The sequence below is a fragment of the Brachyistius frenatus genome, unplaced genomic scaffold, assembly GCF_029030835.1.
Source record: "Brachyistius frenatus isolate BFR_SWC_R1_liver_20210118 unplaced genomic scaffold, ASM2903083v1 Contig_194, whole genome shotgun sequence".
Lineage (NCBI taxonomy): Eukaryota > Metazoa > Chordata > Actinopteri > Embiotocidae > Brachyistius > Brachyistius frenatus.
In genome coordinates this window covers 529,115-553,339 of record NW_027210793.1, presented here as the reverse complement: position 1 = coordinate 553,339, position 24,225 = coordinate 529,115, and the positions used below count along the sequence as shown (strand labels likewise).

Sequence of the window (24,225 nt, the reverse complement as noted above, 5' to 3'; positions counted from 1 at the left end):
TTGTTACACGGGGATAAATTACTGGTCGTGACTCATCCGTCTAGGAACAAAAGAGAGGGGTTAAAAGAGGAAGACCACTAAAGGACACCGAGGGGGACGTCTGGTGGACTGATGGGACGGCTGTAAGAAACTGTTTCAGGAGGACATCTCAGTGTCTGTTGGGTGTTTATAAGATGAGTTAGTCTGAATTTGTCCTTCAAACAAATGTCTCACTGGTTTACAGGAAGAATTCAGTGTATTAGACAGCACAGATCATGAGAAGCAAAAGAGACACGCTCCTAAAGAGAGGTGGCCATTATACCTTCTCCTCACAAATAACACATAATTGCCTTTTCATAATTTAATGTATTTAGAAGGCAGGCGCGCTGCTCCATTTGAAGATGGCCGAAATGATGAGTGATTAAGTATAATTTGCACATATTATTAATAGCAGGAAGTGACAGAGTGGTGGGAGTCATCTGCCGGGTTCAGTCGATCAGCTCCGTGATCAAATACACAGTAAAATCACTTCGTGTTTATTTGTGATTTGCTCAAAGAGAGCTCGATGATCAAACTCTGTTTCTTCATCCTCCGTCGGACTTGTTGTGTAGCTTTTTTTTTTTTTTTATCAACACAAAATAATATTAATACACTTCATATCTGGAAGCTCATGAACACAAAATTCAGCTTGATGTGCTTTGCTTTCGGAGTATAACGATAAAAAAAATAAATTAAAACAACCCACAGTAATGGAGAGTATAAACAACTTTAAAACACAGGAGGGAAGCATGCAGGAGGAGGGAGAAGCAGAGCTGAAAGCATTTGCAGGATCTGAGGCTGATGTGACTCAGGTCCGCTTCATGCAGTGAACATTTTTTTTAAGAAAATGTATGTAATCATTCGCACGAAGTATTTTACATTGACTCGGTGTAAATAATCCATTCAGTTAAACCAGTATTTTTTATTTTCACTTCAAACCAATAAATTCAAGTTGTCCTGAATTTACAAAAAAAGAAAGTATCATTTGTCATTGTTGGAAATGTAAAGCTAATAAAAATGTCTAAAATGCTTTGAATGTACTTTCATAAATGACTATTCAGTACACATTCCGTTAAAACACTGTCATATTTATTGTTCACTAAATTGTCAACAATTACCATATGAACATATTAATTATGATCAATATTCCGTTCATCATTTAATACCACTCCTTTGAATGTAATGGTTAAAACTACATTTGTTTGAGTCTTCTAATTTAGGGGATAATTCCGATTGTAACTGATGTTATTGCAAATTAGTACAAACTGTGAATTTGAATCCCCCCCCCAAAAAAAATATGATTAGATATATCATAACAATGTTGTAAATCTATTTAAAATTTAAGAACAGTCAGTTTTGCATTACCGTGAACATTTTTCAGAAGAAGTGACACAAGCTGAATCACTTTTAAAACCTGAACGTGTTTTCAGACGACATCTCTCCCGGAAGACTTTGTTAATCCTGCTCACATCACCCATCCTGTCACACCGGTTTGAATCTGTTTGTGTCCCACAGTGCTGCATGTCTCCTGATGTGAAGCAGATCAGGAAGAGTCTTAATGGAGTCTTTTTTTTTCTGATTTAATTTATAGTGTGCGTGAAACCTGTATATTTGATATTTTGAACAGCAGCTGACACACTGACTCCATTTTCTGCTCCAGGCTGGACTGGAGCAACTGAGCTTACTGTTAGAAATACCCATAATGCATCAGTAGAGAGAACACAGAAGATGCCTGACAGGAGAACTTCTCCAATGAGCGGTCCTGATGTGGCCTTCTGTCACTCAGCGTGAAACCGCTCAGAGTGACAGACGTCTGTCATCGCACTGAAATAGAATCGTAATCTGAGCTTTCTGCTGTTTTTCCTGCTTCTGCTTTTGTGCGTAACTGCGAGAGTCTTAAGATCTCTGATGGATTTCGAGGTGTGTGTGTCGGTGAGGATCCCTGGATGATCCCAGCCTCTCTAAATGCTAATAACACGAAGGGGAGTAATAGAGTTTCCAGAGAGCCCTTCTTCAGAGCAGCAGGGGAGGACAGAGGATGTATTGTATTTGACCTCCAGAATTTCTCAAGAGTCTGAATGTTTGATTTTAGATGTTAGCGTACACGCTTGCATTTGCACATCGAGTTCAACTGAGGCTGATGGGGCTGTCATTAAACCAAAGTATTTTTGAGGAGACAGATTTTTATGGCACAGCCAAAAGCACAACCTTGAACTGAAGCGGCCACCAGCAGTGACGTCACCCGTTGGTTTGCGAACGGCTGTTATGAAGCCTCCAGTTCGGAATGCGCCATCTTGCTAGTTCGGAGCAGGAAGTGACCATATGTGGACAAGCTGGGGGAGGAGCCAGCGGTGGATCTGACTGATCTGATTGGAAACCTGACGATACTACGTCCCGCCCACCGACAGCTGTAACCTGACTGCGCCACAGGCCTGTCAATCAAACAGACACGCCCCCAAAACAGGTCTTCTTGAATCTTCTTTTCTAATGAATGAGGGATTATTTTCAGATGGACCTCCAGAAAACTAAGAAGAAGGAGTGACTTTAGCTAACAACACCGAGATAACTGATGGAGAAATGTATTGACTGAGAATTTTGTGAGACTAGTTAAATGGGAGTCTATGGAGCGGCAGCCAACCTCTAGTGGCACTCGGTGGTATTACAGCTTAATGCACTTCTGCATCAGACTCGTCTTTCAGAGGCGAAGCAACGTCCACTTTTATATCCGGTCAATGTGTGAAAAGTCAGATAGTCACCAAAGTCACCATCGTTTATCCTCTGGGGACCACGAATTGTTGTACAACATCTCATGATGATCTATTGTTGTTGTGACCTTTCAGATGAACTGGAAAAAAAAAATGCATCTCCACTTATCCTCCGTACAGTATTTAATTTTTGCACTGTTATGGGAAAAAAATGTAATCAACTGTAAACATATTTACTTCTTTCTTTAAAAATGACAGGTCCAGAAAGTTCTTTTTTTCATGACAATAATAATCCTTGAAACAGGCTCCAGTTTCCTTTTAAACACTTTAAGATTTCCCAACGCAGGATGGAAACCCATTTCAGGATGCCTCGCGTCTTTGTGTCCTGCTGCGGATGTCCTATTGTGGCCCGTCTCCATCCACCTTTTCCTGGACCTGCCAATGATGCCGTAATAGCTCACTAGTTACATCCTTTTCTCTTTCTTCTCAGCAAGACCTCTGTTCCTCCTTAAAGAACAGAGGTGTGTTCTGCTCCGCTGCTGCTGGGTCTCCTTTGATGCTGAGGACAGCAGAGACGGATGTGAAAGCAGATGAATCTGGAGCCCCGGTGGCCCCCCACCCCGGTGTCACCCCCCACCCCCCCGGAGCTCTCACCACTCGGTAATTGGAAATTTGGAGGAAAAAAAATGGCTTTTGCTCAGTTTCCCTTTCCCTCAGCTTCAACTCTAAGATGTACACAAAGTCTGCCACAAGCTCATTAAGTGTCCTTCAGTTCAAACTAACTTTGTTCTACGACCCTGTTTGTGCCCCCCCACCCCACCCCCATGCTGTATTCTTCTGCATGTGAATCTGTGTGCAATAATAAGGGTAAACTGAGCCTGATTAGAGCTCATTGGTGGGATTTTTCTCACAGAGGGTTTTCTTAGATTAGAACCTATAACTCACAAGTCTTTAAGGTATTAATTGTACAATAATTGCAACAACAACAACAACAACAAAAATATCCCAAATTATAGTTTAAAATGTACAAACTGTTGTATTGATATTACAACGACATGTGAAAGTTGTGGAAGCTTCTAGAAGCTCAGAGTTTGTCCTCCTTTTATCTGCTGCAAGGACATTTTGCTCAGACTCACATCTACTGGTTTATTTCATATTCCTGACATTTATCTTACTTGACCGTGGTGTCAATAAAAGCTGTCATCAGTGTGTAATGTCGTCCATCTCTGTACAGATACTGTATAACTCCACCTTGATAGTCGGGGCTGTTAGAAGATAAGTTACATATTGTATAATGTGATCAAATTGAATCACAGTCAGACGTAGTTCTGAGAGAGAAACATAGGAACAGAAACTGCTTTGACTCTGAAAGAGCTCAGGTCCCACCGGCATGTGTGGAGTCTTACAACAGTGACTACTCCGATGATGTCATCAGGCCCTGATCCTTTGGAGGAAACCCTTCCTTCCTTGAAGATTAATTTCTCAAACACCACGAAGTACGAAGCCTCGTTTAAAGACCCAGATCCAGACAGGTCAATAGTTGACAGTGCAGGGATCTATTCATAGCTGTCACTCTAACTCAATTCAGACATTCACAGTGGTCTGCACTAGCAGCACGAAGACAGGACTGAGACAAACCAGAACAGGAAGACCAGGTTCAGAGGACTAACTGACCAATTCTAACTGAATCCATCTTTTTCCAAAGTGATGTGGCTCCCAGGCCATAAATTTGGCGTTTACTCAGGCTAAGACTCAGCAGAAATCAAAAGATTCATGTAAAAGTTTCTCCCGATAAACCAAAGTCTTTGTGTGGTGTATAATGCCCATATAAGTAATCATTGGAATAGTGTGTTTAAGTGTGATCAAAGTTGAAATACACTCATAGGGGACAATAAACCATTGATTATTTATTGTTTAACTATTATATTCTGGAAATACTGGTACATTATTGGCGTCGGCTAATTCTCCAGTGCCAAGTTAAGCAAAGAGAATCCACTCCAGTGGCGAACCAACAAAACGTGTCCCTTTCTTTCAGTTTTGAACTTTCTACCCAGGAATTGTGGTAAAAAAAAACACAGTTTAATGAATCCTCCCCAAGCTTACACAGCTGTTGTCTTACTGTACTGCTTCCACGGTGTAGAGCTGTACACATCATAGCACCAGCAGAGAGATGGGCACCGTCTCGCTGTCAGTCTGTGGTGAGGGAGTCGCTTTATCTCAACAGCTCCTGACTTCTAATCCACGTCACACTCAGTGGGCCGGCGCTCTTCTTCAGTCACCTGGGTCACCTGGTCAACCCCCTCACAGCGCTTGGGCGCACATCACTAGCGTTTAAGTGCTTTTAGTTGTATGACAAAGACAATAAAAGCAGCTCTTCAGAGGTCAGGGGACTTCCAGGATGAAAACTTTGACTGGCTTTTCAACTACACAGAAGTCTTTCCCAGGATTCACCTGGACGTCTGTCCACTTATGTCAGGCTCTCTCTGTGTTTGCAGCTCACACCGCTGCCAAGCCTGTCAGACAGCCAGTAACTGGTGTGGAGAGGTGCTGTGATTACAGGTTAGCAGCCGCTGGCATCGACTGGAACTGGGATGAATTGGATTTGATTGAAATTTCCATGACTGTAATTAAATGTAAAGAAAGTTCTGATGAGTCATTGTTGAAACAACCATTAGCCCAACATCTTTTGACCCGCAAACTCAGAAAAGTGATGCTCCCACTGCAGATATATGGGGATGCCACCGCCACAACAGATGACTGATAAAGAGAAATACATAATCTGGTGTAACAAATAAAGATCTGACAAGTTGATGACGGTCGTCCATCCAGAGATTCATGAGTGTGAGAGCTGCAGTGTGCTGACTGTAATGCTGCTGATGAAGCTGAGATCAGGTGGCCTCTGTGTTCTCTGGCATGGCTTCCTCACCTCTACATCCCTTAATTGGATGTGCAGTATAATGTCAGCCAATCAGATCCCCCTCAGGCTCAGGCTGCTCAAATGAGTGGTTTACTTTGCACAACATTTTTTTAAGCTTCTTTCAGCTCATTGTTTTGGTTTCATGGCCTGAAACTTGACTGATTTGTTTCGTGTCTCTGTTGCCATCAACCTGGTTTTCAGCAGCAGCTGCTCAGTGAAAAACAAAAATCCCAGTTCGCAACCTGCTGAGCAACAAACAGCAGACAATTAGAGAGCAAGGCAGAGTAGGTGGAAACAACAACAGAAATCAAAGAGGATTTATATCAGACACAAAAATGGCAAATAGACAAATGCAATCGGCTCCGTGTCTGATATCTTTCACCTCTCGTCCTCCTTGCTCTCATTTCATTCCCGTCTTTCTGTATTCCTTCCCCTCTTATTGTCCACGTTACATTCCCCTCTAGTTGTGCTTGTATCATGTCTCACTGTGTCTCTGCTCCATCAGCATCGTTAGGTGCTCTAAACCGTGCTGTCTGACACCGCTGACCATCATTACATCCAGTATCAGGAACTCATCAGCTCATCAGGGAGCTCGTTGCCAGGAAGGCCCCTCCACAGGTCAGTGTGTGATGTGTGCTTTTACAGAGCATCAAATGGCCTACTCCGCTTCTGCTGCACTTCACCGGGCTATTACTGTCACCAAGTGTTGGTTTTCACCACCGCAGTGGAGATGTGAAACGTGTTTTCAGCTCACAATGCTTTTAATGAATTTCATTGCCGTGTTTTTCTGGTTCTGGACTTCTGAATGGGTTCTAATAATCTTCAAATATAACTCAACAAGTCATCATTACTGTTACTGAAGGCTGTTATGGGATCTCAGACAGCAGCTCAATCAGACATCCCGCTGTAGGAGCTGGAGATCCGGTATCACCGCAAAGTGTGAAATAGACACGCCGGTCCACTAAAGCAAAACATAAGGTAGCCACGGTTACACGTTTTCCTGTAGAGGAGAGAACTTCTGCATACTTAGAGCCATGTGATTTACAAGAAAATGGAACTTTGAGCAGAGACACGTTGTTGGGGTCAAAAGAAAGAACACGGTTGAGGTTAGGCAACAAAAAACAAGTCAAGAGTCAGGCGCCTCTCAACAGACCTGTTTGAGACTGTGCACTCATCATCAATCAAGAATTTCTTTACCCAAATGTTTATACTTTACCTTTTGCATTTTTAGCTGTGAACAACAAATCTTTAGTGGCTGAAGAAGTTTGACCTGTTTGAGGTGTCCATTCTTATTGTTTATGCTCTGGAGGTTTTAACATTGTGTACGTTGCACATCGAACCTCGAAGGACTTAACTTGTTTGTGACGTCACAGAATGATCTCGTTCGTCGTGTCCTACATCCATGTGAGAGACATTGAACGTGAACACAGAGAAACTTTCCCAGTGCAGCGAAGCTCAAACATCCAAGTAAAGTCTCTTCAGGATTTTATGATCTGAGGTTTTCAGCTTTACATAGAGAAACATGTCTGATGGTGCGTTGCTCCTGCTTGGTGATCCGTCATAGCCTTCATCACTGCCTGATGCGATTGTTATTAATGTATTACTGTTAACAGATAGATCACAAAGGACCTTCAATGAGGTCTACATCCACGTCTTACAGGCATTTTCACTTTTATCGTTGGCATGAAGACCTAAAAAAGGAAGAGAAAGTTTTTTACATTTTTAACGCTAAAACAAGAAGATCAGTGTGCAAACGTGATTGAAACACTTTCCCCTTTTGTCTCGTGATAGTTCCGTCTAGTTCCCTGATTTCTAAATAATTCATAATATTGAACAGAGATCTCATAGGGTCCCTGAATAAAACCTAAACGGACCCGAACACTCCGCAAAGATAAAATCACCATACATCTTAACCTCCTCTCACATTTAGCTGTCAGTGATGTTATACAAAAGTTCTCTACATCCCTTTATGTGATCTCCATATGAACTGCAACCACACAGCATCAATAAACAGGTGATTGTGCTCATCCGCTGTTTCATATCTTCGCTTCGCAGAGACGTGCCTGAGGAGGAAAGTAACATCATATTTTATTGGTAAAGCCAGATGACCTTCCTGCTTCAGCAGCAGCCTCCACCGGCTCCTCACTGCCGTAAAATATTGTTCAATTTCACTGTTTTAGACTGTAACGAGGTTCACAGTGTAATCACGGTCAGGTTGATGTCTTTCAGTCCCGTTTGAGGAAGACTGAGCTGTTGTTGTTTTGTTTTCACTGTATATATGAAGTATGCATTATACCAAATTAAAATCCCAGTAGAAATCTTATTAAAGGTGATCTAATCAAAGAGCAGTTCCCGGGGCTGTGTGTGTTTGAAATAACAGCAATGGATGGTCTTCATCTAACCGATATTAAATATTTAAAAATACATTAAATAGCAACACTTCTGGACCCAAGATGAACAAGTTTAGAAAGTGCTACAGATAGTTGAACACAAAATGTAATTAACACATGAATCTATTTAATAACTGAACTCGACAGTTCATTTTTCACTTTGAAACACTGTCACCTGAGTCCCGAGTCTGAAGTTAAGGATGGAAATGAATATGTTTCTGTTCAGAGTAAATGCGCACGTTGATTCCGGTGCATGAATTCAGATACTGAGAGTTTTTGTACCAAATACGTTTGAGAAACGTTAAGAAAACCTTTGAGGCAACAAACTACAACATTAAAAATGTACAGTGGGAGTATCAGGGAGCTGCGTCTGTTCCTTAAAAGATCTTTTGCGCAAAGGCGATTCAATACTCTCCAAATCTAAATGTTACCTCCATGTAGATTTACTGCAGCGGTTTTTTAGAGACAGTTGACCTGCGACCTCTTCATCATGTAGAAACCGTGTTTGTATCTGGAGCTTGTTTTTCCTTCTCAGCTAAACTCCTGCAGTCTAAAACAACAGTCCTGCAACAAATCCCAGCTGCTCTGTCTCCTGCCACGGGGCACCGACTGCACCAAGAGCTGAGCGCACATAGGGTTCCCTAACACCCTAAAGATGATCCACAAAGGAAACTTGTTGGTCCAGAGTCTGGAGCCTATAGTTGCTTTAGAGACCTGTATCTTAGGCCTCTTCTGCTCCACCTCCACACAGCAGGATTTATCCTTCTTATCTCTTATCATTATTCTACATCTTTGCCAGACATAGTTTCTGCTTTAAAATGTTTAAAATGCTATTTTCTAAATAAAATGCCTCATAATGAGAGACAGCAAGAAATGAAAGGGATCATAACAAATCATAAAGCTAAAATTGGTGCTGATCATTGACGTGAAGATGTTTTATTGACCATAGAGCTGCACTAAGCTCGTTACACTCACATATTAGATGAGGACAGAAAAAACAGCGCAGACGTACTTTTCCCTTTAAATTCAATCCCAGTCTCCGAGGGCGACAAAGAAAAATGTGATGATGGGCATTATGTGATATTATTGAATTTCATTGTTCGTGATCTGCCCCCCCTCTTCCACTGCGGGAGAGGGCTGTGACGCGCGCGCACAGCAGCGGGGTCGGGCTGGGAGGACAATAAAAGGTGGATGGAGTCCTCGTCTCATCCCAACCTGCAGTGTGGAGCACAACAGACAACTTCAGCCGCAGACTTCAGAGTTGAAACATCCCATCAAAGGTGAGTCGGAGCTTCTGCACACTTTAAATGAGCGCTGCTTCTTTTTTTTTTTTTTTTTTTTTTTGTCAAGATCGTTTCTGTCTAACAAACTAAAACAGGGATGGAAAAGTTGTTCTGCTGTGTTCATCTTCAGTTATAATATTTTCAGACTGTTTCCCTGCTGACACCTTCTCTTTATCTTCTTCCGCAGATGCAGAGGTACTTCGGGATTTTTTGCGTGTCGCTGATCTTTTGCGCCACTCTCTCCGAGACCATCGGGCTGGTCATTGCGGTAAGTTGGCAAAATTCAACACAATTTATCTGGTTTTGTGTCAGTCTCATCCAGCCAAGTGCCAACTCACTGATATCTCGATATTATAATTCAAATCTCAAAATCTGAAAAAGAAACATTAGAAAAATATTTACTTGAAGAAAGACAACACAAAATAAGAAATTAAAAATGTTGATTAAAAGTAGGCTATTAAAATTACAATTGTGAAAATAAATTTGACAAGAGGCAGTAACAGGGTGTCAAAATGTTGTTGGAAGTTTTAAACTATAAAAAGATTAAATAACTCTTCATTGATCCGTGTAAGAGAAAGTCGGTGTTCAGCCACTTTATGAAACAAAGAAAAATAGGGTTAGGTTAGGTTAGGTTAGGTTAGGTTAGGTTAGGTTAGGTTAGGTTAGGTAGGTTAGGTTAGGTTAGGTTAGGTTAGGTAGTTACTTTATTAATCCCCGAGGGGACATTTTTTCGCTACAGCAGCATACAGAAGCAATAAGATAATAATAGAATAATAGAAAAGCAATAAAATAGACCAATAGATTTTTATACTTTAAAAAAAAAAAAAAAAATCAATAGCTACATAGATTAAATACAATAAGAATGGATTGAAAAGAGATATATATATGTGCACGAGGTGGCCGGTGGAGCTTTTAAATGTTAAATGAAGCTGCTCAGTGTTTTCTGATGAATGGATGAACATCCATATGCTTTTTCATAATGACACCAGATCTACTTCAGTCTTTTTTACGAGTGCAAAGATCCCAGAAATGAAGAGGACACACTAAACCACCAGACATTAAACAGTTGTGGTTGGACGTGTACTCATCATGAACGTCATGAACATATTTGGGATTTCAGTGATGTCTTTAAAATGGTTGTTTTTCTGGAGCAGAACGAGTGTACAACATGCATCTTTATTAGAACAAAAACACGAATTTGGAGCACAAATCATCATGTATGTTTTTTCTGGAAGCCACACAAGATCTAAACTATACATACATTTAGTTAAACGTCTTTTGGCAAGTTGGACTTTGACCAACGCGCTTTAGGTTGCATTAATGCGCATGTGGCAGAATTCTGGTTCGGATATTTGACGACTTCTCAGCAGAAGAGTTCAATCAAATTTGTTAGTTTCCTGGCGTGGACTGGACTTTTAAACACAGTCCACATATCATATTGACCAGGTTGAGGACAGGACTTTGGGAAGATCAGTTCAAAAGCTTAACGTTCGCCTGCTCTTTCCGCCCCACTCCCAGCTTTGATGAGTGTTTTGGGGTTAGTGTCCAAGATTCAACTGTTCACGTTATATTTTTCCGTCCACCTTGTGCATCAAACGGCCTCAGAGCATGATGCTACCACCACCGTGCTTAACAGTTGGTAAAGTGTTTTCGGGGGTTAAAGGCCTCACCTTTACTCCTCCAAACACACCTCAGGTCATTGTGGCCATGTGGTCGGCTACAAACGTCAAAAGGTGTCTCTTTTGGAGCAGGGCCTGTTTTCTGTGGTGGCAGCCTCTCAGTCCTCGGCAGTGTAAAACTAGACTAGACTAGTGTTTCTGTTCTGCGGTGGTTCTTTGGTTGTTCCTGAACAGCCGAGCCAGTTTCCTCTCAGCTGAGGGAGACAGTTTAATGTCTTCTTACAGACATTTAAGTGGAAAAGTGGCTCCACCTCTCAGTAACTTGTAATGTGCTGTTCTTCAGACGCATGCCGTTCACTCAGAAAAGAACCGTTCAAAGAAATCAGTGAACTCTTAACATTGAGGTGACATTCAGAATGAGTGTATGCAAACGTCTGACCACATCTGTATCTGTATCTGTCATATACAGACACTCCGGTGTAAATGTGTCTGTTGGCTGGTTCACCTGTGTGTGTGTGTGTGTATATGTGTGTTTGTGTGGATGGAAATGTCGGTATATTTTTTTTGAAAGGCGCTGCAGAGTACTGATGGGTAGACTTTATCAATAAGGATGTAAAATGTAGGAGAGATGGAGAGCGTACAATATTACATTTATTTATGGGATTCATCTGTGGATCAGTATATTTCATATCTGACAAGTTTTAAGACACACCTGAGGAAAACAACACACATTTTAGAAACTCTCAGTAAAACAATCATCATGTTTGTCCGCGAACTGATTGCGTGTGTTTCTGCATCCTGCAGGCGAAGGAGAAACGTGGCTGGACTCTGAACAGTGCCGGCTACCTGCTAGGTCCCCGTAAGTCCAGACTGCCTGCACACACACACACACACACACACACACACACACACACACACACACACACACACACACACACACACACACACACACACACACACACACACACACACACACACACACACACACACACACACACACTAGAAAGGGTTGCCCATGTAAAATGGCTAACAAAGACACGATGGAGCTGATCTCCTGTGATTCGGTGCTATTGTTGTGTGTCTTGTCCACGTGTCCACATGTCCACTTGTCCACTGTCTCCACTGTGTCAGCTAATGTCGTGTAATTTAAAGATGACCTTTAGAGGACACATGAAGTGAACACTGGGTGTCCACATGTGTGTGTGTGTGTGTGTATATGTTCTTAGCAATTTGTGGGGTTTGAGTCAGCCCAGAACAGGAACCCTGGAAATGTTGTCCCTTTGTGTGTGTGTGTGTGTGTGTGTGTGTGTGTGTGTGTGTGTGTGTGTGTGTGTGTGTGTGTGTGTGTGTGTGTGTGTGTGTGTGTGTGTGTGTGTGTGTGTGTGTGTGTGTGTGTGTGTGTGTGTGTGTGTGTGTGTGTGTGTGTGTGTGTGTGTGTGTGTGTGTGTGTGAAGCCCAGGTAAAGGTTGCTCCTGCCTCATCCTGTGTTTCAGGTCGTATTGATCACCTAATTCAGATAAAGGATTCTCCCAGTGCCAGAGGCAGAGACGAGCTGGTCGCTCCATGTAAGATAGAAACATACGGCCACTGCAGGGCCTTGGTGTCACACCACGAATTGCTCTGTCCACACATCCTGCCGTTCAGCTGCTCGTGTCACTCATCAGGGGAGGACTCCCGTCCTCCCGCTGCTGTCTGTGCTTCAGCATCCCAGCGCTGCGTCTCTGTCTGTGTTTTAAGAATTCATGTTGATGTCATGAGTGTGTGTTAGTAAGGAAAGGTGGGTTTACAACCGCGTGTGTGTGTCCGTCAGCAGACTGGGAAGAAAGTCAAACCTCTTGTTCCTCCATCTTCTGAGCTTTCACATTAAATGTTTCACTTGCATGGCAAACTAGTCACAACACATTAAATAACCTTTGTTAACCGGTGTGGATAGTAAGCAAATAAGATATGAGCAGCAATGACAGCTACACTGTAGTGACTGAGATTATATGACAGGTCCAGGAAATAGAATATAATATTCATATTGATGTTTTTATTAGTGTAAAATCAATTTTTTTAAGTGCTTAAAGATCCAGTCATCTCTAATGTGTCCTGCAAGAGAGCTGGTCAAACTTGTGGCATTGACATTTAAAGTGCATTCACTAAATTACGATGTCAGCTCATTGCCTTGCTTTGATCCGCGACCGTTTGCCCTGGGAAAATGACCAACTCAGCACTTCTTCAGAAAGCCTTCATTTCTTAACAAGGCTCTTCTTGTGAAATGTTCACAGGAATGTGTTGGGACTGAAATGGGACAAAAAAACTGTTGAACAATAATCTAGTGTGATTGTTGAAAATAGCAGGCTTCCCCAGCGGTTACACAACCGCAGACACGAGCCACAAATTAACTGTGTGCGCTCCTGTGCATTACTAGATATCTCTGAATCCTCCTTCACTGCTCCTTGAGTGTTACTCGTGTATTTCATGCCAGTGCAGGTTGCTTTTCAGCAATTTTGCTACAAGTTGTTGACACTTCAGCTATTTTTTGCCAAGTGGGAGGTTTTACTGAAACTTAAACTAAAAATGTCCTATTATAGAAACAGGTGAGGATTTATTGAACTATCGTGTTCATTGTTTCACCCAGAGGAAGGCTGGAGGATCAGTGAGGTAGTAAGTGAGTTACTGAAGCCTTTGCGCTGTGATTTAAAGCTTCTTTTCATGGATTGAAGTGTTTGCATTGTAATGAGTGCAGATTGGCTGCTGTTGGTTCACTGTGATGGTAAAAACGAGTCTGAATGATGTATTGAGACATTTTAAAAATCATGAAACACACTTAACGTTCAGCTCTTTTGATCATGAGCACACACAACAAAACCGCTGCGCAGGATTTGCAGAGATTATATCCAACAAGCATCCGTCCCCAACTGTCCCTCTGTGGGACAAATTCAAGTTTCTTAAACTGATACTTCAGTCATATATGTATAATTTTATCACGGGACAAATGATGGCTTTCCTCGGTCCTGGTTTTCACTGTAACGCAATGAAGCTGTTTTTTCACTGAGCCCTTTAAGTTATCAAGAACTGAAATGAGAAGATTTATATTTCCAACAAAATATATTACAAAACATACTCTTTTATTGTACCACGAGATACACCACTTATTACAGTAAAGAAACCACGACGGGCTCACAGCGACTGGAGGAGCAGTTTATACTTGAAAGACAAAACCATTAAAAGGCATAATTTCTTTCCAGCCAGGGAGATCGCTCCGATGTTTCAAATTACACTTCAACACACACACACACACACACACACACACACACACACACACACACACACACACACACACACACACACACACACACACACACACACACACACACACACACACACACACACACACACACACACACACACACACACACACACACACACACACACACACACACACAGAAGCGAGCAGGTACGAGCTCGAGCGCTACTTCAGCTTAACCCCCAAGATGAGTCAAACAATTGCAGCCACTTCTCGTCCGTCCTCTTCGGTCACATGAGGACCACTCAGAGTAAAGTGCTGCTCAGTGCAGGTGTTTCACCTTAAAAACACAAAGACAGAGTCCTGAAAAGTTACAGAATAGACATCGTCTTCATGAACTAATGACCAGCGGAGGCAAGAGTGAGTGCAGTCCGGATGGTTCTTGTCATTGCTTTTATCTGTTCGCGTAAAGTTCACCTGCAGTATTATTAAATTTAACCCAGAATTAATCATCTAAGATAAAAAACACTTGACAGGGTTTTTTTTTTTTTTTTACACATATCTCAAATGTTTCAGCAGCAGACTCCATTTCATCTGACTCATCTCTTAAATACATCTTTCTATAAAAAAAAAAAACTATCACAAATATGCTGATATTTCACACAAATTTACGGTACAAATTAAGTCAATTTTATTTATATGGTGCCAAATCACTACACAGGTTATTTCATGGCACTAACACCAAAGTCCTTATAAACAGAAGTTTTACAACATCACAGAGGAATTTCAACATTTCACACGTAAATTAAGACTTAAACTTAAACTTCCCTTTAAGGGAGGAAAAACTCTCCTATTAATAGAAAGAACCCTCCCGACAGAACCAGGCTCAGAGCATTGGGGTGAAAGGAGAGCACAAAGAGAAAAGAACAGTTTGCTCACTGATTATGAACTTCTTAAACCAGGTGATTAGAACATACAGAAAGTGTACGACGTCAGACAATGACCCTCCGATCACTCTGCGTATCTGTTGTTCCATGTTTGTCTTCATCATCCTCATCGTTCCCGTGCTCTTCCTCCTCTGTTCAAACTGCACTCCATCTTATCTGAAATTGTGCTTCTTTTTTTATTTATTTTTTATTTCTTCTGTCGGTCAAATCTGTTCTGTTCTGCAATTCCATGAGCCAAGCCCTGCAGGTGGTCCGCACCCGTTTGGAAATTGAACCAAACAATTACAAACCAAACACCATGCTGAAATATCCAAGTGTAAACAATGTCCTGTAGCTCTTCCTACAAGAGTGAGGCCGAGGTGTGCACTGTGTATGTATGTGTGTCTAATGGATGATGCCTCTGAAACAGTGGGATCTTTAGAGAAGGTGTATGTTTTCTCTTATTTTAATTCATCTTGATAATCTCCAATTATTTTATTTTGTCAAAAAATAAATACAAATCTGTTTCAGTAAATATAAAAAAAAAATACTTCACAGCTGAAGTCTGGAAACAGCTGGAGCAGCTGTAGAGGATTATCTTTCAAAGTAAAACGTAAAACTCACATTGTAGTTTGATCAAGATGTTGAAGCTGCTGAATTTTAAGTGAACTTAAGTGAAGTGAGTTTAGGGCTTGAAGCATTTTAATCACATGCTCAACTGACCCAACTGCTGTTTGCATGACTGTGTCGACTGTGATCACTCCTCACTGTCCAGATGGGATAGATGGACACAGGACACTAGGAGACAAGGCGGGTCTGGCTGGAAAGAGGGACATGGGCCAGGAGGAGGACTTCAGAACAGGTCTGTCTGTCTCACACACACACCGGATGATCTTCCTCTCTTTGCTACTACACTTTAACTCTGAACAAACCACCAGTCGGCTGGGAAACAGTTTATTAACTAAATAAAGCCGCTCCTTTTTATTAGTTTTCTGGAGTTTCATCTGAAAAGTAATCCATCATTAATTAGAATGGGGGATTATTTTCATTTTTCTTTGTGCTGGTTAAAGGGTTCCTACTTGTATGTTGATACCTGATATCTGTATGTTTTATAATGAGCTCCTGTCAAACCTCACACTGTCCTACATGACATGATAACAGGCTGTACGCTGTCACTGTGCCTCCACAGGATCTCTGAGAATAACAGATGAAGAGATCATCCACACTGTCATCGACTTCCTGTCCTACCTCAAACTTAAAGGTATGCTTCTCATTTCTGTTCCAAGAACATTCGATATTAAAAAACTACTGATCAGTTAACATGTGTTGCAGATGACCATTAGGGGATTATGTAAGTGGGAATAATGGACCAGGAGGCAGGCAGGCAGGCATCCCTCCCCCTGCCCTCCCCGTATCTTCCGCCGTGCAAAGGATTGTGGGTTAGAACAGCCAGAGTAGCATGCTGCCCCGCAGACTGTAAAATACGACCGGCTGTAGTCGAACAGCCTGGTACTTTTGGCATCCTACGTTTAACATACTATGTACTGGGACATAATAAATAGTGTGGATATTGGAACACAGGAACTATCTAACATTATGCTGCCCTCCATAGGACCTGTTGTTAGCAGGACAGAAGGACTCTGTAAATATGAATATGTATCATATTGGAAGTATATGAGAGCTTTGGAGATGGTGACTAACCCCTCCTGATAGTCATGTTCACATCCATGTCTGTGTGTGGTTTCAGACATGGGAGCCCTGGACAGCCTGCCTCCCTCCATGACATCAGACGAACTGACCAATCCCTGAAGAGTGTTCGTCCCTCTGCTGAGTCCATGTTTCTCCTGTGTGGGCTTGCACTGTACCTTAATGTCCCACCACTGTAGCTCTAATCACTTCGACGATGTGGATTTGTTTTGGTTCCAAAGATCCAACTCCGATTGATGGTCTCCCCCCCCCCCCCCACAAAAAAAAAATTAAAAAAAAAATCCCACCTTTGTGCTCCTGTAAATAAAACTTGATGTCCACTGAGTCAGTGAGAGTCTGACTGATTGTCACTGTGAAGTCTGTTCACAAACATCTCTGTATCATCATCACCTGTTCATCTGGTTTCAGAGTGGAGTGAAATAAACTAACAAATGGCACAACTGGGATTTATTTACATTGTTCATCACAAGTTCTTTAGTATCTGTCTTATAAAACAGAACATCTGTATTTGATTCGTTATTACGGAAAAATTCTCTTCAAAAACATTAAAATGAGTCTTCGTTTTCATATTAACCAAAATGAAAAGAACATTTTAATTTACCATCATTAAAAACGGACTCATTTGATCATAATTATCACATTTATCTAAAAATAATTACTCTGAATCACAAAAGCATCTCTTTTTAATATTGCTCTGAGTTTGTTTAAAACCATTCAAAGATTGGTAAAAACTCTGCATTAAAGCATTTAAAAGAAGCTATAAATGTCTTAAATAGTTCTTCATTGAAAAAATAAAATAAAAACAGAAGTAATTGTGTTTGTTCTAAGGAAGAACGACTAGAGGTCAGCTTCAATCACTGACGTTAAAAAACATAAACCAAACCAGAAGTCTAGATGTAGTCATGGATTCAAACTTCAATCTGAACAGCTATATTAAAACAATTTCAAAGTTGGCCTACTATCACCTAAATAATATATTGGGGATTAGAGGATTTATGTCTCAACAGGATTTGGAAAAACTTGTCCATCTGTAACTGTGTTTAAGGGTCTCTGTAAAAAGTCAGTCGGACAGCTGCTGCTCACTGAAACCAAGAAAGTGGATCACATCACTCCAGTTGAGGTCTTTACACCAGCTTCCTGTCCAACAAAGAATCCACTTTAAAATCCTGCTGTTGGTCTAAAACACTAAACGGTTCATTTCTAATCTGCTGCTACTTTATGAACCATCATGACCCATCAGGACGTCTGCTGGTCTCCTTTCTGTTCTCAGAGTTAGAACTAAAAATGAAGCAGCATTCAGTTTCTATGCTCTACATATCTGGACCAAATTCCCAGAAAGCTGCAGGTCTGCTGAGACCTTCCGATCCTTTAAATCAAGACTAAAGATTTCTCTCTTCACTGCCTTTCACTGAACCAGATTTAGGGATGTTGATTATTTTCTTGCATTTCATGTCTTAAACTGTAAACTCCACCCTATTTTTTAGATAACTTTAGTTCTTATATTTTAATCAGTTTTTAAATGTCCTTTTCTTTTGCCTGATGTTTTGATGCTGTTAATGGTTTTATGTGAAGCACTTTTGTTGTTGAAATGTGATATACCAATAAACTCACCTCAAACACAGAGATAAAGGTATCTTTGTAATGAAGTTAATCAGGTCACAGACATCAGTTTAAAAAAATCCACATCCAGCGAACAGATGGAGCTCAAAGCTCAGACCTGAATCACACATGATCATCGGCATATGCAGTTTGTCTGTCAAACATCTTCAAGGCTTGGACGTGAGGACGTAACAGTCGTGTTAAAGGCTTTGGAAGAGGATGGTGATGTCACGTTTTTGGTTTTTTTCCTAGGAGGAACCGAGCTCAGCTCCGTGTCACCCGACAGCCTCTGATGTTGGACTTCACCAGGGTATGGTGTGTCCGAGGTAGTCCTTGAACCCTCCGTGATCCGTCTCTGAAAGACTGCCGAGGACAGACAACATGCCGGAGACGCTCTCCTCCACACCCAGGGTGGCCTGAAGCAGAGACACGCAAACGAGAGCTCAACAACATGAAACACACACACACAGCGCGCACCCGACATTTACACAGAATATGTGGTTCACTAATACGTATACTGTACGATGTCATGTCCCGTCAACGCACCTCCATTATGGCTCCTAAACTTCTAGGAAAATAAAATCACACCTCTGTCCAATCAGATCAGAGACACCTGGCTGTCATCATTATTGCCCTTTTAGATGAACTTCATAAAATGAGGGAGAAGGTGACAAGATGTCCTGATAGTGGATCAAATTGCTAAAGCTATGCCATTAATCAGAAATACAAAGTCAAAATGATAAAAGACTCAATCGTTCAAAAAAAGCCCTCTGTGTTAATGAGGCTGTGAAGAGCTGTAACTGTGATCACTGCTGATGAAGGTTGGAACAGACTGAAGTCATCTCTGCTGTACAGCTGCAGAATATCTCCGCGCGTTTATCCCTTTTATTTCTGCCGAGTGGACGATACGATCGTCTCTAATGAGATCGAACACGATCATTCCTGCACGATGTCATTTGTAGTGTTTCATTAACTTTCGGCTTTCAGTGTTTGAAAAATATTTCTCCTGCCTTGTTTTATTTTCGCTTCTTTGGAAATTCTTAAACCTCTTAAAAGTCCTCCTCTCTGCGAACAGTTTCAGAGCGGAGATGCTTTGTGAACAACTTTGATCTTCACAAGGATCTCCTCTTCACTTCACTTTAAGGTGAAGTTCACAGAAAACATAATTCTGAGAATTGTTCAATTTTTGTCACAAGGAGGAACTCTTAGGACGAGAAATCTTTATTTCCATGTTTCACTCTACTGCAAAACAAATCTACTAATGCAGCTTTGGAAGCAGAGAAATAGCAGAACACTTACTTGGGGTCCTCCCATGTCGGTCCTGACCCAGCCCGGGTGCAGAGACATGCAGAGGATCCCCTCGGACCCCAAATCAGCAGCGAGACACCTCGTCACCATGTTGAGCGCCGCCTGCGAGAGTTACAGAACAAACTGCTGATGAGCAACGACACATCAGAACACATCATCACAGGACACAGCGCTCGGGTCGGCTTGGGTCGGTTCTGACCTTGGAGGTACGGTATGCGTAGCTTTTGAGGTTGGCTCCTGCACCGGTGTTCTCTCCAATGGAGCCGAGGATGGAGGAGATGTTTATGACCGCTGCCCTGTGGATGCCCATCCCCGCGGACTGACCTGCAGCCGCCGTCTGCAGCAGAGGCAGGAAGGCCTGGAGGAGCGGAGCGGCCAATCAGCAAGGAGCATCACATCAAACACGTCAAATCAGGAAACAGAAAAGTTTCAGAGTACAAAAGAGCGGTTCAACGCTTTAAAAGGTTTTTCTGGAGCGTTCAACCTCATCGAGGTCTGCAGAGCAGAGTTTCCTCTGTTCACATCTGTCAGAGGAGACAATTACCAGACAGACCGGAGTCACCATCTGCTCTCATATTCAGCCTGTAAACACCTCACTAAACTTAATACTCTGCATGACGACAGCAGAGAAACTGTCTGCTGATGAAGACCAGGAGATGCTGCTGAAAGCTTCTTAAAAGATGGATAGATAAATACTTAATTAATCCCTCAGAGGGAAATTTTTATGTTAGAGCAACATAAAAAAGAAGCACATTCTATACAATAAAATAAGATAAATAATATTAAATAAACTAACCTAAACTACAGTGCGATGAATTAAAATAAAACAACATACAAAACAAGTGCAAGGGAGTTATTGTTGTGTGATGGATTTTGCCAGAGGTGATTTATTGTACAGTCTTATTGCGGTCGGCAGGAATGATCTCCTGTATCAGGAATGATCTCCTGTATCAGGAATGATCTCCTGTATCTGGAATGATCTCCTGTATCAGGAATGATCTCCTGTATCAGGAATGATCTCCTGTATCTGGAATGATCTCCTGTATCAGGAATGATCTCCTGTATCAGGAATGATCTCCTGTATCAGGAATGATCTCCTGTATCTGGAATGATCTCCTGTATCTGGAATGATCTCCTGTATCTGGAATGATCTCCTGTATCTGGAATGATCTCCTGTATCTGTCCTTGTGACAGCGGAGCTGGAGGAATCTTTTAGAGAAAGTGCTCCGCTGTCCCTGCAGCAGGTGGTTGAGAGGGTGGACAGGATTATCCAAGATGGACAATAGTTTGTTCAGCGTCCTCCTCTCCACCACCTTTTCCAGACTATCTAGTTTGTAGCCGATGATGGAGCCGGCCTTCTTAACCAGCTTGTTAAGTTTGTTGGTGTCGCCGGCTCCAATGCTGCTCCCTCAGCAGACCCCAGTGAAGTACAAAGCACTGGCCACAACAGATGGTAGAACATCTCCAACATCTTGCTGCACACATTGAAGGATTTTTGATTTTTTTGATTTTGTTCCTCTCCAGGTTCCCCCTGGTTGTTCCTCTCCAGGTTCCCCCTGGTTGTTCCTCTCCAGGTTCCCCCTGGTTGTCTCTCTCTCTCCCCTTGAACCCAGTAATCTCCTTCATACTGGTCATCACCTCCCTCACGTTGTTCTGCTGGAGTTTGGCCTCCAGCTTCCTCCTGTAGGAGTCCTTGCACTCCCTCATCTTCTCCTTCAGGTGGCGCTGCACTCTCCTGAGCTCCTCCCTGTCCCCAGACCTGAAGGCTGCTTTCTTCTTATTAAGAAGAACTTTCAGGTCACTGGTGATCCACGGTTTATTGTTGGGGAAGCATTTTACAGTCCGGGATGGTACGGTGGTGTGTTCACAGAATTTGATGTATTCTGTGATGCAATCCGTCCTGCTGTTGATGTCCTCCCCATGTGGTCCACACAGCACGTCCCAGTCCGTGGACTCAAAGCAGTCCTGCAGGGCGTCGTTAGCCTCCTGTGTCCACCTCAAAAAGGTAAAAGGTTAAGTAGAGCAGTAGTTCAGGTCAAAGTTTTACTGATGTTGTATCACTCACTGATCTCCTTAAATGTTCACACCACAGACATGTTGTCGTCTGTAACATCTGGCCTTGTGATCACACCTGTCCTGTCAAGTGCTCCAGAAACACATCTGCATGTAATCCAACCCAGCATCACAGCGAAGTGTGCGATACTCCCGTCAGTCCACTAGAGGGCAGCGTGTCAGTGTCACAGCTTTGCCTCGAGCATGTCAAAGATCATTTCTTTACACAACTCCCAGGTGAGGTGTGGATTTTTTTTTTTATCCATCTGAATGCCAACAACAACAACAAATTGTAAAACAACAAATATATATATAAAAATAAAAGAAAACTTGTTCTTTAAATAGTTCTCTTACGCTCAAGCTCAATTATGGGGCTGTCATGTATATAGTTTTCTAATAAATTTAGAAATTTCAGAGCAACCCATATCCATTGAAGACTTGAATAACTTCAGATTAAGCCCCACCCCTTAGTACAGATAATGTTGAACTCCTTCGTCTCCCTACCTTCGTGACGAAGAGCGGCGCCACACTGTTGACCTGGAACATCTGCATCATGTCCTCGGGGGTCACAGCGTTTATGTCAATGGTGCGTCCTATGGCGGCATTGTTAATCAGACAGTTGAGGCCTTTATTACCCAGAATGCTGTGGACCTCCTGCAGCGCTGAGCTGATGCTCTGCTCACTGTCCACATCTGGAGAACCGACAGGAAATGGAAACAGGACTATCATCGACTAATCATAAATACAGTGTATCAGTGACTGACAGTCTGGAGAGAAGATGTCACATGACAAATGACCAATCAGATGGCGGTGTGAAAAACAGTGTTTAAATAGAGGTTTAAAAAAAGTTACAGAAGGACACTGACAATCAGAGAACACAGGGTGTGTGTGTGTGTGTGTGTGTGTGTGTGTGTGTGTGTGTGTGTGTGTGTGTGTGATACCACACATCTTCAGAAGATGCAGACTCACCCAGTGTGACGATATGAACTCCTGGGTACGTGTCACTGAGCTCCTGCAGGTGCTGCATGAAGAAGGAAATGATTCTGATTAATGCGACATGTACTCGGTGATTCCAGCTGACTTCCTCTAAATGTTCTGGTCAGAGGTTTACTCTGAAAACATTTAGTGTTTTAGAAGATGAGAATAACGTGTGCACAGTCAGAAGGTCCAGACTACAAAAGTAAATACGAGCAGTGAAACTTGGTGAGTCGTTTACAGTTACTTCAACCGAATTTTTATGGAGCTTTGGTAGACGAGGAAGATGTGACGGTAAATTCAACAGCGTGCACTGGTGTGTCACTCTTATTCACGTGGACTGTGCTGATTCAGTGTGGGATGTCAGTGCAGCACTTTGAGAGCAGGTCACTCATGTTCCAGCGTCAGGATCTGTGGGAGTCACAGAAATCATTTTGTGACATCATAACCTCATCAGGTTGTCATCTGAAGAGGGTCAGTCTGAATTTCATCATGGAGCTCATTAGGGTCCTAAGGGCTCACGGGATGTCCAGGTGGGTCAGCTGAACTCGGACAACCCTGAAGGTCACGTGGTGCACACCGATATAACAGGACACATTCCGGTCGGTGACGTCTTCAGACGCGTTACATTACACCGAGTTCACCAAAGTCACCGAACAACAGGGACAAGTTCGGAGACAGTTGGTTATATGAAGACATCATCAGAGTTTGGTGTCCGGTCATATTCTCGTCAACACGCGAGCAGGTGCGACCTTGTCGGTACCGGACAGACCGGTCGGTACCGGACACAACCACTCACGAAGCAGCACAGGAAAACGAGCCTGGCGCCTCCACCATGAACTAAATGAACTACCGTGCTGATGAGCACTAAAACACCCGTCAGCACGTGGAGGGTTCTCACCGGGGCACCGGCCGGGTTCCGGGCTGCAGCTATGATGGTGGCGGGTCGGTTGCTGCTTTCAGCCAGCTGTCTGACCAGCTGCAGCCCCAGCCCTCTGCTGGAGCCCGTTATCAGCACGGAAGAACACACGCTCACGCTCGCGCTCATGGTGTCACCGGGTCACCGCAACGACGAGAACCGGACAACGAAGTGCCAGCCGCCGGGTCCGAAGCTCAGGCTTATATACATTCGGTGACGTCACCACGCGAGGCAGGAGGGATGCTGCATTCACTTCCTCTCGGAAATCTAATAATTCAGAGCACATCGCCGTTAAGTTTTAATGACCACATGAACACATTTCGGGATGAAACAGCAGATTTAAGAGGAGGAAGTGTTTTTTTGACTTTCTGTTTTTAGGACATCATGTCCCTTTCAATCAAATGAATAGTTTTACAAAGAACAAACTTCATCAAAGCCAAAACAACAAGAACTGAACCTGGAAAAAAAACAACCCGTTTTCAATAAACAACGTTCATGCTTTTACTCATGAAACCCAAAGTTGGATTTCCTCTGGTTTATCCCGCCCTCCCTTTTTTACTTGCTAGATGTTCATG

At 42.5% G+C, this 24,225-nt stretch overlaps 2 protein-coding genes across 3 annotated transcripts; one reads left to right on the top strand and one right to left on the bottom strand.

The window, feature by feature from the left end:
* The first annotated feature begins 9,249 nt into the window (after positions 1-9,249).
* gal (galanin/GMAP prepropeptide) lies at positions 9,250-17,049 on the top strand. Of its 2 annotated transcripts, XM_069718622.1 has the most exons (7): positions 9,250-9,310; positions 9,501-9,581; positions 11,737-11,791; positions 12,426-12,497; positions 15,866-15,952; positions 16,280-16,351; positions 16,838-17,049. In XM_069718622.1, the coding sequence occupies exons 2-7, from the start codon at positions 9,501-9,503 to the stop codon at positions 16,897-16,899; spliced, it is 429 nt and encodes a 142-aa protein (XP_069574723.1). In that variant the 5' UTR covers positions 9,250-9,310; the 3' UTR covers positions 16,900-17,049. The 2 variants fall into 2 exon arrangements, with proteins under 2 accessions (XP_069574723.1, XP_069574724.1); XM_069718623.1 differs by lacking the exon at positions 12,426-12,497.
* Positions 17,050-17,462: 413 nt separating this feature from the next.
* On the bottom strand, positions 17,463-23,830 carry LOC138632795 (C-signal). The gene is made up of 6 exons (XM_069718621.1): positions 23,633-23,830; positions 22,726-22,777; positions 22,261-22,448; positions 19,904-20,062; positions 19,696-19,806; positions 17,463-18,812 (listed from the first exon to the last, which is right to left on the bottom strand). The coding sequence occupies exons 1-6, from the start codon at positions 23,777-23,779 to the stop codon at positions 18,699-18,701; spliced, it is 771 nt and encodes a 256-aa protein (XP_069574722.1). The 5' UTR covers positions 23,780-23,830; the 3' UTR covers positions 17,463-18,698.
* Positions 23,831-24,225: the final 395 nt, after the last annotated feature.